The sequence below is a fragment of the Rutidosis leptorrhynchoides genome, chromosome 3 (genome assembly GCF_046630445.1).
Source record: "Rutidosis leptorrhynchoides isolate AG116_Rl617_1_P2 chromosome 3, CSIRO_AGI_Rlap_v1, whole genome shotgun sequence".
NCBI lineage: Eukaryota > Viridiplantae > Streptophyta > Magnoliopsida > Asterales > Asteraceae > Rutidosis > Rutidosis leptorrhynchoides.
The window spans coordinates 631,442,776-631,457,500 of record NC_092335.1 but is presented as its reverse complement, the minus strand read 5'-3'; the positions used below and the strand labels follow the sequence as shown (position 1 = coordinate 631,457,500).

At 36.4% G+C, this 14,725-nt stretch overlaps 1 protein-coding gene and 1 long non-coding RNA gene across 2 annotated transcripts; one reads left to right on the top strand and one right to left on the bottom strand.

Annotated features, from left to right (window-relative positions):
* The first annotated feature begins 1,277 nt into the window (after nucleotides 1–1,277).
* LOC139899038 (uncharacterized) lies at nucleotides 1,278–1,788 on the top strand. Its single transcript, XR_011777283.1, has 2 exons — nucleotides 1,278–1,401; nucleotides 1,497–1,788. It is a non-coding gene; the product is annotated as an uncharacterized lncRNA (long non-coding RNA).
* Nucleotides 1,789–3,052: 1,264 nt separating this feature from the next.
* On the bottom strand, nucleotides 3,053–6,522 carry LOC139899037 (pyruvate decarboxylase 2-like). The gene is made up of 6 exons (XM_071881843.1): nucleotides 6,094–6,522; nucleotides 5,031–5,194; nucleotides 4,291–4,941; nucleotides 4,074–4,191; nucleotides 3,314–3,502; nucleotides 3,053–3,223 (listed from the first exon to the last, which is right to left on the bottom strand). Exons 1-6 carry the CDS (start codon nucleotides 6,520–6,522, stop codon nucleotides 3,053–3,055), a joined length of 1,722 nt encoding a protein of 573 aa, XP_071737944.1.
* Nucleotides 6,523–14,725: the final 8,203 nt, after the last annotated feature.

Genomic DNA, 14,725 nt, shown 5'->3' with positions numbered 1-14,725 from the left:
TATATGCATCTTGTTAATGTCGGTAACCAGGTGTTCAATCCATATGAATGATTTTTGTCTCTATGCATGAGACGTATATTTATGAGAAATGGAAATGAAAATCTTGCGGTCTATTAAAATTATGGAAATGATCGATTATGATAAACTAATGAACTCACAAACTTTTTGGTTGACACTTTAAAGCATGTTTATTCTCAGGTATTAAAGAAATCTTCCGCTGTGCATTAGCTCATTTTAGGGATATTACTTGGGGTCATTCATGGCATATTTTGAAAGACGTTGCATTCGAGTCGTTGAATTCAACAAAATTATTATTAAGTCAATTATAGTTGGATGTATTATGAAATGGTATGTATGCCGTCAACTTTCGATGTAATGAAAGTTTGTCTTTTAAAAACGAATGCAATGTTTGTAAAATTGTATCATATAGAGGTCAAGTACCTCGCGATGTAACCAACTATTGTGAATCGTTTGCAATCGATATGGACTTCGTCCGGATGAATTAGGACGGGCCACTTCAAAAAAAACCTAGTTCCGCCACCGCATATACTGACTACAAATCGCATGCACCTTGTGCGAAGGCATAGTCCGGGCTCGCAACAAATATCTCGTTCACTAGCAACAGTATTATCAGGTAATTACAAGTCGCAAGTGCTCACTAGTAATTTGCGAGTTGCTTCTTGCTATTTACATGGGTATTTTTATGAAAAAAATGTTTTTGGGCAAATGATTATACATTAATAAAAGGTAATTTGGTTAATATTCTTTGAAAAAAGGGATTATTATCAAAAAGTCCATTTTTTTGACTTTTTTGCGTGAGAGCTCAAAAAAAAAAAATTGTCAATTTGCCCTAGCAAGGAGCAAGATGCATTGCTCCCTTGCTCCTTGCGTCCTTGGTTTCACCTGGAAGCAAGGAGCAAGGTGCCTCTTGCTCCCTTGCTTCCACCTGAGAGCAAGGACGCAAGGTGCCTCTTGCTCCCTTGCTTCCACCTGGGAGCAAGGACGCAATGTGCGTCTTGCTTTCACCTGGGAGCAAGGTGCACCTTGCGTCCTTGCTCCTTGCTCTCAGGTGGAAGCAAGGTCGCAAGGCGCAAGGAAGCAAGACATCTTGCTCTTTGCAAAGACAAATTAAAATTTTTTTCTTTCTTTAAGCTCTCACACAAAAAAGGTAAAAAAGTGGACTTTTTGTTGATAATCCCTGGAAAAAAAGAAAAGCAAAAAAGCAATCCGACCCAATATCGTGGGCCCAAAAAACGTTCCGGTTCTCAAATCGGACCCATCCTTAACCCACTAGGGTTCCACTATAAATTTTTCACTCCACCCAAAATACAAAAGAAAACACCACCGCCGCAACTCTTCAGATATCTCTGAAATCAAACCAGCTTCAACATGAGGGCTAAGGTAATGAATGACTTTATATCCAATTTGTTGTTTCAATATAATTATACTTTTATTTAATTTAATTGATTGATTATTGATTATGGTGCGTTTGGCAGTGGAAGAAGAAGAGAATGAGGAGGTTGAAGAGAAAGCGCCGAAAGATGAGACAACGATCTAAGTAGAAACTATCTGAATCGATAATTTATGCTTACAAATTATATGTTTAATTACTTTATGTAGCCGTTATAAAGTAGTACTTTTGTTTAAAACCCTAATATGTATTTGGATATGGCTTGTTGATGTTTATGATCAACATCGTTGCTATTCAATGAATTATCTTAGCTAAATGCATCTTGATTGTGTTAATTTCTTACTATTATTTAATGGCTCGTTTAATTTTGTATTGAATTTAATGCGTATTGGAACAATTTTGCTTTAATGTTCAAGAGTTTTAATATCTTTATCTGTCTCATTGGAGGTGGATTTTGGAGTCAGACTTTGCTTTGTCAAATTATTGTCGTTTTAGTTGAATTTGAGTTTCAGAATCATTTTTGGCTTGCCATCATGTTATGGGATCGTTGTAGTTTGCTTGGGTCTTTTGATCAGAATTGTCTTAATCAGTCAAGGTTGTAAAAGGTGCTAGTTGGGAATTTATCATTCTTGTAGGATTGATCGGTCAAGTTGTGATATGTTGACTCATTTTGACTTTGAATGTAGCCTAGTGGTTAGAATATTGTGGTTGCTCGTAAGGTTTATAAAAGGTCGGAGGACTTGAGTATGTGTTGAATTACTTGATCTCTCAGGACCTCGGATGAGACAACTTTGACTGAATAAATCTCCAAAGCTGGACTTGTGGGTCTAGTTTAAAAATCTAACTAGCAAGTCTTGTTGGGGACTTTTACAATCAGTCGGTAACAATCACTTCTAAAGATTGAGTGATTGACTACTAGACTTGATTTGGTACGGCGTCTTAACTTAATGATTTAGTAACAATCAGTTCTCTCTAGATTAACTACTAGACTTGGATCTGTTAGGACCAATTTATTCATTTCAAGCTTAATACACCCTTGGCTGGAATTGTTTACTGCTAGTGTTACTTTAGGTTGGTTATCTTTGATTAGTCCATTTGTAAGGGTGTAAAAGTCGCTAGTCGGGGATTAGTCGGTTGGACCTTGTAGGCACTAATCAGCCACGTCGAACTAGTCAAGGACTAGTCATGACCAACTCTGACTGTATTTGACATACTCTAAACGATTATGATCTACTTTGAGTGAATAACCCCGAATATGACAGACCAAAACAAACTTATGACAACTTTGACTGAATAAATCAGTCAAATCGGAGACTATGCATGCTACTTTTCCGGCTAGATGGCCTAGTCAGGGTAATTTTACAACTATGTCTATTTGTGCAGTTCTCTTTAGGTGATCCTATTTGTGTATAGATGTTGAGACTTGAAATACATGGTACCATAGTATTGTGTTAGCTATCTTTGTTCATTGACTTGTCAATAAACCATAAAACCCTCAACAGAAACATTCTTAATAAAAACCACAATAATATAATATCAAAATCTGTGTTACTCCTCTACAGCATAAACGATAGACCCTCAAACAAATAAACAAAAAATTCTTTAATTATGTCGTAAAATGATAATAATATAAATATAAAATCACTGCGGATTAGGAGGGCGGCTATTAGCCGAGCAGACTCTCGAACCCCATTCCAAAAGTTCTTTGCTGGTATCATCCTTATGAACCATCACCTCAATGAAGCACAAATGATCTTCTTTTTCTCCTGTTGCTGTTGCTATTGCCTCTACCAGCTCCTCTTCACATGTCACCTGTTAATTTCCATCAATTAGTTATTAGTTTCTACTTTTTAGAAATATAAAAGTTAACATTGATTAGGTTGAGGTTTTCACTAACAGTACCTTTGCAGTCCACAGTTTACCATCACCATTGTTGAAGGCTTCAACGACACCAGTATAGTTCCAGTTCTTGATCACATTATAAGGTCCGTCATGGATCTCAACTTCAATAGTGTAGCCTCCGTTGTTTATGAGGAATATTATGCTCTTTTGTTCGTTTCTAATCATCGTTGTCACGTCTTGTGCTGTTACCTGCAGGCAATCATAATGCTTAATCAATATGAACTTTCTTTTATCCCAGGTAAAAAAATAAATATTGATTTAAATGAAACGAAATGGTCAAATAGATCAGTGAACTAAATTAGTCAGGGCCATAAAAATGAGCTTTTATAAGCACTAAAATAAAATTTCCAGTTCACATAAAAAGGTAATACTACTAATCATTTATCATATTAAATAGCAAAACAAGTTATCTTTGATTTCGAGATGTCTCGATCAAAATGACATCTAACTTGAGGTAATTTGTGTCGATCAAAGTTATTTTGCGGCTGTAAGTTCTTTTTGCACTGCTTGGACAGACGTAAAAACAAGTATATATATAGGGTTTTTAAACTTTTGTGCCTTTTCAAAATTTGGGACATGTTCGATAGCCTTGGGTACCCTCTAAGATGCCCCTAACATTGGTTAATGTAAGTTTAGCTAAAAACAAGTTATTGTAAAACGTCTTGGATGAGAAGCGTTTAGCTTGTTATCCAACACAACCAACCCACCCATTTTGCACCCTCTAATGTAAATCATTATTGAAAATGCAAAGTTTTGCTACCTGAAAACTGCCATCACCGATGCAAGCAATGACCCTTTTGTCAGGTATCGACTGAGCATAACCAAGAAGTGCACCAACAGACCAACCGATTGACCCATACTGCATTTGAAATTCATATCTGGAAGTACAACACACACTTTTCTCCCTCTTTATTTGCATAAATCAACAATAAATCACATAAAAAAAATCTTTAAAAAAAACATCATTAATCACCTACCCACATCCATCAGGCAACTTCAACTTCTGACAATTAAACCACGAATCCCCTGTTTCCGCAAGCACTGCAGTATTTTCACTTAAAATATTCTGTATATGATGAAACAATATATTAACCCTTAACGGTTCGTTAGGTTCCGGTTGCGGCGGCTGTCCTTCAGTAACAAAAATTCGATGATAATTCTCGTACGCCGTCGTGTTTTTCTTAATGACTTTCGCAAGTTCTTCAAGAAAATCCTTCATCAAAACGCACCCAAAAGCGGGCCCGTTTCCCACAACAACGCGATCAGGCTGCACGATAATAGCTTTTTCCTTTTTGATTAGTAACGAGTAACCAACTGAACTGTAGTCGTTGAAAATGGGCCCCACGAACAAATAAGCATCGGCGGATTCAACGATCTCACCACAAAATGCGGTCCCCACTGCACCCCAGTAGGTCCCGATAAAATGCTCGTGAGTCTCGGGGACCATCCCTTTACCCGAAGGCATAACCGAAACCGCGTACCCGCTTGCATCAGCGAATTCTACGAATGCTTGTGTTGCTTTGGCGACACGTAGTTTGGGACCACCGACTAATACGGGCTTTACCGCCTTGTCTAGGAAGGCAGCTGCTGCCTCTGCTGCAGCTTCTAGTCCTGACTGGTTACTCGAACTGTATAAATATAATAAATAATTAAAAAAATGTTAAATAAATGTATGTATATGATTATATATGTGTTGTACTGTACAAGTTTTGATTACCGTGGAATGAGCGAAAATGGGATTGGTTCGTGGCTAAAGGTAGGATGAGGAATGCCGGGTAGGTTGCAACTGACGCTGATATAAACGGGCTTGCTTTCTCGAAGGGCAGTTGAAATCGCCCGATCAATTTGCTCATGAGCGTCTTCCAAATGACTAATCACGGCCTGAATGATTTTAGAAGATATGGTTAAATAGATTGTATGGGGAACGTTGGGTAATGGGTCAAAAAGGACTTTGGTTGGGTTGACCCGAAACACCTTTTGCCCATATGAATTTCAAACATAATATATATATCAAACTATGAAAATGGGTCATTTTTATAGGTAAAAAATGAGTTGGATCGGGTTGACACGAAACACCTTTTGTCCATTGTTTTTATAAATAAATGGTGATGAGATGTTGTACTCTATAACCCTCTAAAACAGTTTTAGTTTTTTAATGGATAAATTTTGATGGTGTACAGATGGCTTATTGGCTACCCATAAATACATACTACGTAGTGTTGTAATCATAAGATATCAAACTATTTTGGATGGGTCATTTTTACTAGCCAAATTGAGCTGGACCGGGTTGACCCAAAGAGATGAATTATCCGTTTTTCACATTATCCACTAGCGTTATTGATGTAATATTTCAAACCAATAAAACGGGTTTTTAAGGGTCAAAATGGGTTGAGTTGGGTAGCCCCAAAAGATCATCTATCATTTTATACAGAAATATTTAGTTTAATAAACATACTTGTATTTTTTATCTTTTTTTTTAAACTATAAAATCGGATCATTTTTGTTCAAAATGGGTTGGGTTAGGTTGACCCGAAACACCATTCACCCGTGGTTCTATTATTCAATTAGCATTTTGAACATAATGTATATAAACCAAACTATAACAATATTAATCTAGTTCCATAAAATGATTTAAAAGGTTGTAAACGGGTGATGCTCCACCCATTTTTAACACTAAAAATATGTTTCTTTTGGACACGAATATTTCAGATCCATTTATTTGACCCGTTATATACAAGATACCTCAAAAAATCAACAAATTGTATAGCAACATAGTTTACCTGGTAACAAGTAACAGTCTGAAAACACCTTAACTCCTGGCTAAAATCAGGTATCCCAATTGTATGATGAAGGATCCGGTTCGTCCCGAAATCATTAGAATTCGGGCCACCAACAATACAAATAACAGGTAAATTCTCACTATAAGCACCGGCAATAGCATTAATCACACTCAACCCACCAACAGTAAACGTAACGACACACGCAGCAGCACCACGGGCCCGCGCATAACCATCTGCAGCGTAGCCCGCATTAAGCTCGTTACAACAACCAATGTTTTTTAAACGAGGTTCAGCAATAAGGTGATCAAGGAGGGTGAGGTTAAAGTCACCAGGGACAGTGAAGATATCGGTTATACCGACCTCGACTAAGCGGCGTGCCAGGTGGCAGCCCAATGTGGAATCTTTGGTACCTTCAGTTGCATCAGCCATTTGGGTCGGATTGGGTTGGGTTGTGAAGATGAAGGGGTGGGAGAAATGGTGAATATAATGGGTTGTGAATTGAGTGAGATTCGAATAAATAGGGAGAGTGTGAGGTGGTGAGTTTCTTGTGAAATAAGACTATTGTTTCTTTTTTGGTACGTTGTTATTTTTAGAACAATTAATACGGATTGTTTGCAAAGGAAGTTAGAAAAATAAATAAAGACAATGAAAATGGGGAAATTTTATTCATGCATATGAGGTTATGAATATTTTATTAAACATATATCCCTCGGGTTTTGGGTGTTCATAATATGGGTTGGGCCTGAAAGTAACCAAACCGAAATGGATTTTTGGGGTTTTGGTTAGAAATTGATGTATATTGGCCGATGTTGTGTTATCTTCTTTTGTATTATGATATTATATTGAATTACCATCTTTTTTTTTTTTTGGAAAAGACAGAAAAAATTAAATCAGAATAGATCTATATAATATTGAATCAGAGCGGACACTTTCGATTGATAGATACTAGGATTTATTTGACACATCTATCTATTGAAATTGAATCCACTTACAATCTATTACATTGCGCACATACAAACCAACAGAAGTAAACTCGTAAAACTACAAAGGGAATTCCCTTAACAACCTGATCATGCATAAACAGCGTCAAAACAACTTAGAAAACAACCAAAATTGGTATAATTCCCCAAATTTTTACATCATTAAAAGCAATTTTTTTATATAAAATAATTTATACTATCTTAATCAAAGAAAACTTTGTTTACATAAATATCACGAATCGTCAAAACTTAAGAATCTCAAACATATTAAATAATAATACTCCGTACTCAGCTTTCAGATTTGCTCAAGTGTTCATAGAACATGTAGCTTGTAGAGGAATAGCCTTTACCCAGGTTATAGGGTTAGGAAGTCTCACTTGCCAAATTGAGGTGAACTTTCCCATCGAGTAGAACTTTTCACCTTTTTTTGTATCCTAACTCGGTTACTCATAGTGAGGGTTAATTATGTGCAAAGGTTCGCACTAAAAACCATAGTACCAAAATACACAAATCATAGCTCCACGTCATTTCTCACTTGTTTTGAATTCTCGCAGTGCACCATTAATGAACCATGTTCCAATGTGTCATGACCGACTCTTAGGCTCTAGTTATTGAGTTGACAGCAAGCGTCGATTTATTGGCGACTTGACTGACTCTTAGAGTCTAAAGTAAATTTCAGGCAGGATTTAAAACCCATGAAAATTTGATTTTACCATTTTCATAGCGTCTCAAATTTATTTTTTTAAAATTTGTTTTCATACTTATTGGCCGGAAGTCCAATCGGAAGCAATCTGTAAGATCCTGAATTTTGTGCGTTAGAAAATGCTCCTGAAAGTGTCAGTAAATGTGTGTATCAGAAAGTGCCACTGAAAGTGAGCCTAACACTTGTGCATTTTCAGATTTTGCATCAGAATCAGACTTAGTCAATTCCAGTCCCTGAACTTCAGAAAAGCTGGCTGACTTCACTTTCAGTTGTAGTGCGCGGCGCGCAAATGGAGCTGACATCAAGATACGTTTTTTTAAGGGATTTTAAAGGGGCAAATTGGTCTTTTCACTTTAAGGCCAGGTTTTTGGCCACAAAACTGGTTCCAAGCTTATCTTATCTTCATTCCACCTCATCCTCTTCCACTCAAACACTCTCTTCTCATCTTAGAGAGAGAAACCCACTTCTAGAGAGAGGAAGCTCGATTTGGGGAAGAAGAAGCTTGTTTCGGGTGAAAGCTCAAGTGTTAAAGTTGTTTATCTCGCTCCTAGCTACGTTTTGAGAGTAGTGGTAAGCCTCGAATCCGAACTTCATTGTTCAAGATTCTTGTTCATGTTTAGGGTTTATGTTAGTTAGGGTTCCAAACCCCATTTCTCATGAATTTAGGGGTTTTGTTGTATTGTTAGTGTGATTGAACTCGACTATTGTGGGTTAGGGTTAGATGACAAATTTGGAAGTATTTGTCATTGGTTTGGGTATTAATCACTAGGTTGTAAATGTGTTGGTGATTTAGATGTTCATAAGAACACGTTTGTTGGTCAAAATGGGTGTTAACCTTGAATTGGTGTCAAACTAAGTTATGAGTCAAGATTTGATGAACCAAGAATATAAATGTTTGATTCAAGTGTTAATTGGTGTCAAACTAGTTTTGATCAAATAGATGTTTAAACACTTTTGTTAAATGTTAAAGGACGTTTTTAGATGTAATTAATCGTTGGAAGTGATTTTGGGTTAAAATGGTATTTTAACAATAAGTCAAACGTGGTCAAATGCAATATGGGTCAATATTGCACGTGTTGGGGTTTTGGTGCGAATGACGTTTGAAATGATTACTACCTAAGTAGTAATTTAGTGTTAAGACATAGGTTTGGTCTAATTTGCGTAAAGTATGATTTGGATTAAATTGTACTTTTTTGTGTTGGTTTGAATTACCACCCGAAGTGGTAATTGGTTTGTGTCCATTAGGTGTTAAATGGGAGGGTTTTGGCGAGCAAGGTGTGGTCCCTCGGCTAAGGGATAGGTGTGTCGGATTCTCTTTTAGAGAATGTATATTTATGTGTATATTGTGCCTATGTGCGATATAGGTAACTATTTGCTCGGATATGAGGACGGAGATCATAATACACTACTCGTGCGGACATTCCAAGGTGAGTGGAATAATTATGCGTGTACGTATATAATGTATTTATTTGTGTAGCGTGAGATGTGAAGTGTTGACGTGTTAAGACACCACGTTTCACGTGACGAGTGAAGTGTCGAAGTGTTAAGACACCACTCTGGGAAGTAGGACGGGTGAAGTATCGAAGTGTTAAGACACCACACGGGGGTGAAGTGTCGACGTGTTAAGACACCACTCCGGGAAGTATGACGGGTGAAGTGTTGACGTGTTAAGACACCACCCGGGGGTGAAGTATCGACGTGTTAAGATGCCACCCGGGGGTTAGTGATACGCAGTGTTAAGTACACTAATGGATGTTGTGAACTCCTATGGTCTTTCGCGAGCACCATTCCCTTGTACGATTGGTTAACCATGGTTATGTGTTGTAGTTTTAGCATATTAAATTGTGAACTATATGCTTTTGGCGATGCTAGCTTATTGTGAATTGCGGATATTTAGTATGCATTGTGATTGCATGTTTGTTGAGTTGCTAGCTCGTATGTGGTATTTGTGTAAGTGTTTGCAAGTAAGTAGATTATATATGTATATGTATAATTATTGCATTCACTAAGCTTTATGCTTACCCCTCTCGTTGTTTACTGATGTTCGTAGAGGCGTATATGAAATAGCTTAAATTTACTAGGAAAAACTATTAAATATGATACAATTTTACACAAGATATTTATTTATTTATAGAACGGATATAACTAAACCTTGCTACAACACTATAGGCAGTGTACCTAATCGTAGAGTAGTATAGTTTTTAGTAAGTCCGGTTCGTTCCACAGGGAGACGGTTACACTATATTTTTATATAATTACATTTGTACAAAAATATATAAATATATATATATATAATAATATATAAAAGGGGGGTTTACCGTTTAATGACCGGTTTGTCGATTTTATATTTTAAGCGAAGCGTAAAGTAAATTTAATTAACAAAATAAAATAAATAACAAAAAATATAAATGACGAATAATTAAAGGTGCGATGAAATATAAAATAAAATAATTATGCTTATTTAAACTTCCGTAATCATGATGTTTGATGTGTTGATTTTAGTTTTATGCCCATGGGTTAATTGTCCTTTGTCCTGGATTATTTAATATGTCCGTCTGGTTTTTATCCATAACAGTCCATCAGTCATAAATATAAAGTGCGAGTGTCCTCGTCAAATTATCCTTATACCCGAAGTCAAATATTCCAACTAATTGGGGACTTAAACTGTAACAAGGTTTTAATACTTTGTTTAATAATTACACCAGGTTATCGACTGCGTGTAACCCAAGGTTTTAATACTTTGTTATCAATTATGCCAAGTGTCCTTGTACATAATTTCACCCCTGTTTTAATAATTCTAGTGACTATTAATCCATTCCCGTGTCCGGTTAAATGAACTATTATTCGTACATATAAATTCCCCGCCCATCGTGTCCGATCGAGTGTATATGGTTATTTATAGGGACGTCCAATTGTAAATCTTTATATTAAAATTAACAAACTATCATTTAGTTAAACAAATATAAAGCCCATTAATAGCCCATAGTCTAATTTCCACAAGTGTCGTTCTTTTGTCCAAACCCCAATTATGGTACAAAGCCCAATTACCCCGTCTTTAATATTTAGTCCAACATCATGATTACTTTGGCTCAAATAAGCATAATAATAACTTAAGTACGAGACATTAATTTAAAAAGGAGAACATAACTTACATTGAGTATTTATCGCGTAGTGTTACACGGACAGAATTTCGACTTCAAAAACCCGTAAAATAACCTTTACATAACCCGAACTAATCTAATATAAAACTACCCTATACTATATATATATATATATATATATATATATATATATATATATATATATATATATATATATATATATATATATATATATATATATATTTATTATATCTTACAGAGTATTATTATTATTGTCTAAAAATATCGACAGAATGCTCGAGCTTTTATAGGCCATTTCTGAATTTTGCAGCACCGCGAGTCGCGACATTTTAAGCCGTCGACGTTATTAAATAATAATATAATATATATATAATTTTTAAGAATTATTTATATATTATATTTTATTTAAGTGCATAGTTGACTTGTAATTTTTGTACCGTTGCGTCGCGCGTTGAGAGTTGACTCATGTCCTGGTTCCGAATTTTCGAACGTCCTTGCGTACTATTTTATATCGTGTACTTTGTGTTTTGTAACTTGTACTCTTGTAATTTTTAGACGTTTCTCATCATTAAATTGAACCACTTGGATTGTATCTTGTACATTTGAGCTTTTTGGACGTTTTTGTCTTTAAATCTTCGTTTTCGCCTTTTGTCTTCGTACTTATTTATTTAAACGAATATTACTTGAAAATAGAACAATTGCAACTGAAAACTTTACATATCGGAAGGATATTGCTACTAAATATATGTTCATTTGGAGCACTATCATTTACCTTTTTATAGGTATCGTTGATGCGGAGTTTACCTAGTTGCTAGATTAGGGTTGATAGACGTTGCTTAAGCTTGGAGGATTAGCTTTTGGATATTGGACGCGGAATGGGGATGTGGTAGTCCTCGGGATTATGCTCTTGGTATCGGGTTGGGTTATAGAGTCCTAACTCGTCTAAATGTATATTTGGGTCGAAATTACACCGTTTGGTTGTATGAGTTGTTGAAACCTTTTTGTAAACTCGTAAACTTTTGAATATACGAATTACGTCGGTTGTTGAACGAGTTATTGTTGAAAGTGTTATTGATTGGAAAACTTGGCTTATGGGTGTAAAACCTGGCGAACAACAACTTTTGTGTAGTAAGGCGCGCCGCGTAAACGGGTTGGGTTAAATGTTTGTCAACTGGTGCGAGTTCTGACCTGGATTCACGCTATAGCGCGCGCCGTGCAGCTATCTGCGCACCGCGCATAATTGCCTGGCCAGATCCTTGTTCTTTTAAAAAAAAAAGTGTGTCGTGTTTTGGTAACCGAAGTTGGGTCGTTACACAATCTCTCTATCCGTCGAATAGAGAGGGATGACTTTCTCTACTTTTGAGAGTGTTTTCACTCTGGGTAGAGAAATGACTTTTCTTTATTCTCGGATAGGGGAAGGATTGTCTATATCTCACCTCTCCATACACCACACATGTGTTATTGGGTTTTGTTATTGTTGTTGTTCCAATGCGTCATGAGCGCACCATGTTCCAACTTAACGCACCAAGTTCCAATGCGTCATTAACATGGTGCTTCACAATGCGTTGTGGACGCACTCCGATGCGAACATTTAATGACCTATCTTTTTTACCTTTTCATTTTAACAAATGTGTATGTAACTAGAGGGGGGTGAATAGATACTTAATACGTTTTTTAAAACTTTTTCGATGATCAATATGATATGAACGATACTTGATCACGTTAGTCAACTCAAACTAATATGTGGTGTGTTTATGTTTGTAATGATGTGGAAAGTAAAGTAAAGAACATAAACACAAGGATTTATAGTGGTTCGGGTGGATGTTAACTAATCCACCATAATCCAATCCCCGATTCACTAATCGGGATTTTTTGCTTCACTGAGCACTTTTCTTCAAATCCGGTGGAGATCCGATTTACAAGCCTTGTACTTCTCCTTAGACAACAAACCTAATCCTTCTATCCCTTTGAAGGATTACCTCCAACTTAGATCAACTTGTCTTCAACTTGGACAAGTATTAATCTCCAATGAGATTAATCAACTCCCTAGTTCCCTTTAAGGAAGATGATAGATAAGCTAGCATATGCCTCTAATTACAAAGTACAAAGACTCTCCCTTTTTCAGTGATGACAATCCTAAGACAATTCTAAGGATTAATACAACACCATGTAAACTCACAAAGATAGGAATTTGAAAGTAAGCTTACAATGACCAAAATTCTCTTGCTAATCACTGATATATGACCAAAACGGACGGTTTTATTTGTGCGGTGTCGTTAGGCCACAAAACGTCAGAATTAGTTACTAAAAGGGAGTAATGGTTTTATTATTTATATTTAGCTGGGTTTCCTAGCTATAATTCACCTACTTGTCTTCCTTTTAACGAGTAAGTGATAAGTATAACTCAGGTTCATATTTTTGTATGTTTGCTCAGTAATGTGAGATAAAAGTGACTAAATAGTTAACCCTAGTGACAAGTGGTGATAGATTAAGATTAACTAAAGGTAATACAAACTGTAAAGATAAAAAGGGATAGGTATGAAGAATAGAATACTGATGGGGAATTATTACAAGAGTTTAACTTCCTAGAATAAACACTAAACCTCAATCAACTGGGCTATGAACCTAATCGATTTGTCACTAAGAGTTTAGGCTTTGAAGATTCTGGCTAAGACGGATATCCCTATTCCCAACGTTAACCTTAGAGGGTTTAAATGACCTTATGGATAGAATCCTAGGTACATGAATAAAGTGGTATATCCCTAAAGGAAAGTCTCAGCTTTTCTTAATCCTAGTTGGTCAAACTATAGTAACGTTCCACCACTTAATACTAAGCTATGCCTTAACATTAACAGATGTGCAATCTTAGATATTTTAAGGTACTGCTACTTGGATTAGAGGCCTCTCCTTTGTGATCACTTAATCAACCCCCGGATCATCTTACAACATCTCAAGAACGTTGCTTCTGACACGAATCATGTTGTTGAGTAAGCCAGTGTTCACTGAACTCTATATTGCCTACTCTAATCACAACCTAAATGGGCAGCTCTTCTTTGACGGATAAATGATTAACCGTACATAGGTACTATATCCCTATTGTGACGTTAAGTATACATAACTACTTACCTCGTATCTTAGGGTTGATCAGGTCCTAATACTAGGTTATAGCCACGTGAATAAGTGGAAAGGGTGATCCGTAAATTAGACTTCTAAACCGTCAAGGTTTCAGCATAACAATAGCATAAGTTTCAGATAAAATATTCAACATATAATAAAAATTTGCAACGGATAGATAAGCATGCAAGGTGAAAGCAACTTAAAGTAAAAAAGATAACTTTATTAAATTAAGGAAAGCGTTCACCATTTACAGACGAGATCTGAACCATTATAAGTGCTGACATCCTCTAGACCGCTCCTAGTACAATCTTCGGCGTTCGCCTCCGGGTACTTAATTTCCCGCTGGGAGGTGAGAAGGCTTTAAAAGCTCTAGTGTGAGAAAGTGTATTGTAGTGAGAGAGTGAAAAGAGGTGTGTTGAAAATGGATGACAAAAAGCCCTTTAAATAGACTTGGAATTGGCCTGCATATGGCTGGCAAGCCGTACGGCAGGCCGTTTTTACAGGCCGTTTGGGATGGCAGGCTGTTTTGCATGGCCGTTTGCCCAGGCCATATGACAAGCCGCCGGATCGAAACTTGATGTCCTTGATCGTAACTTGGTTTCTTGTCTTTCACCGTTTTCGCTCTAGAATCTTCGTTTTAGCTCCGATTCTCTTGATTCTTTTTGCATCGTCTTCGTAATCACTTAATGTACAAAATTAACCGAAAAAGC

What these genes read in the sequence shown, in the direction of transcription:
- LOC139899037 (XM_071881843.1), bottom strand. Translation starts at nt 6,522, where the DNA reads ATGGCTGATGCAACTGAAGGTACCAAAGATTCCACATTGGGCTGCCAC. An exon ending in TCGGTGATGGCAGTTTTCAG is followed by an intron (nt 3,503 to 4,073) that starts GTAGCAAAACTT and finishes GATTGCCTGCAG; the next exon opens with GTAACAGCACAAGACGTGAC. An exon ending in GTAAACTGTGGACTGCAAAG is followed by an intron (nt 3,224 to 3,313) that starts GTACTGTTAGTG and finishes GGAAATTAACAG; the next exon opens with GTGACATGTGAAGAGGAGCT.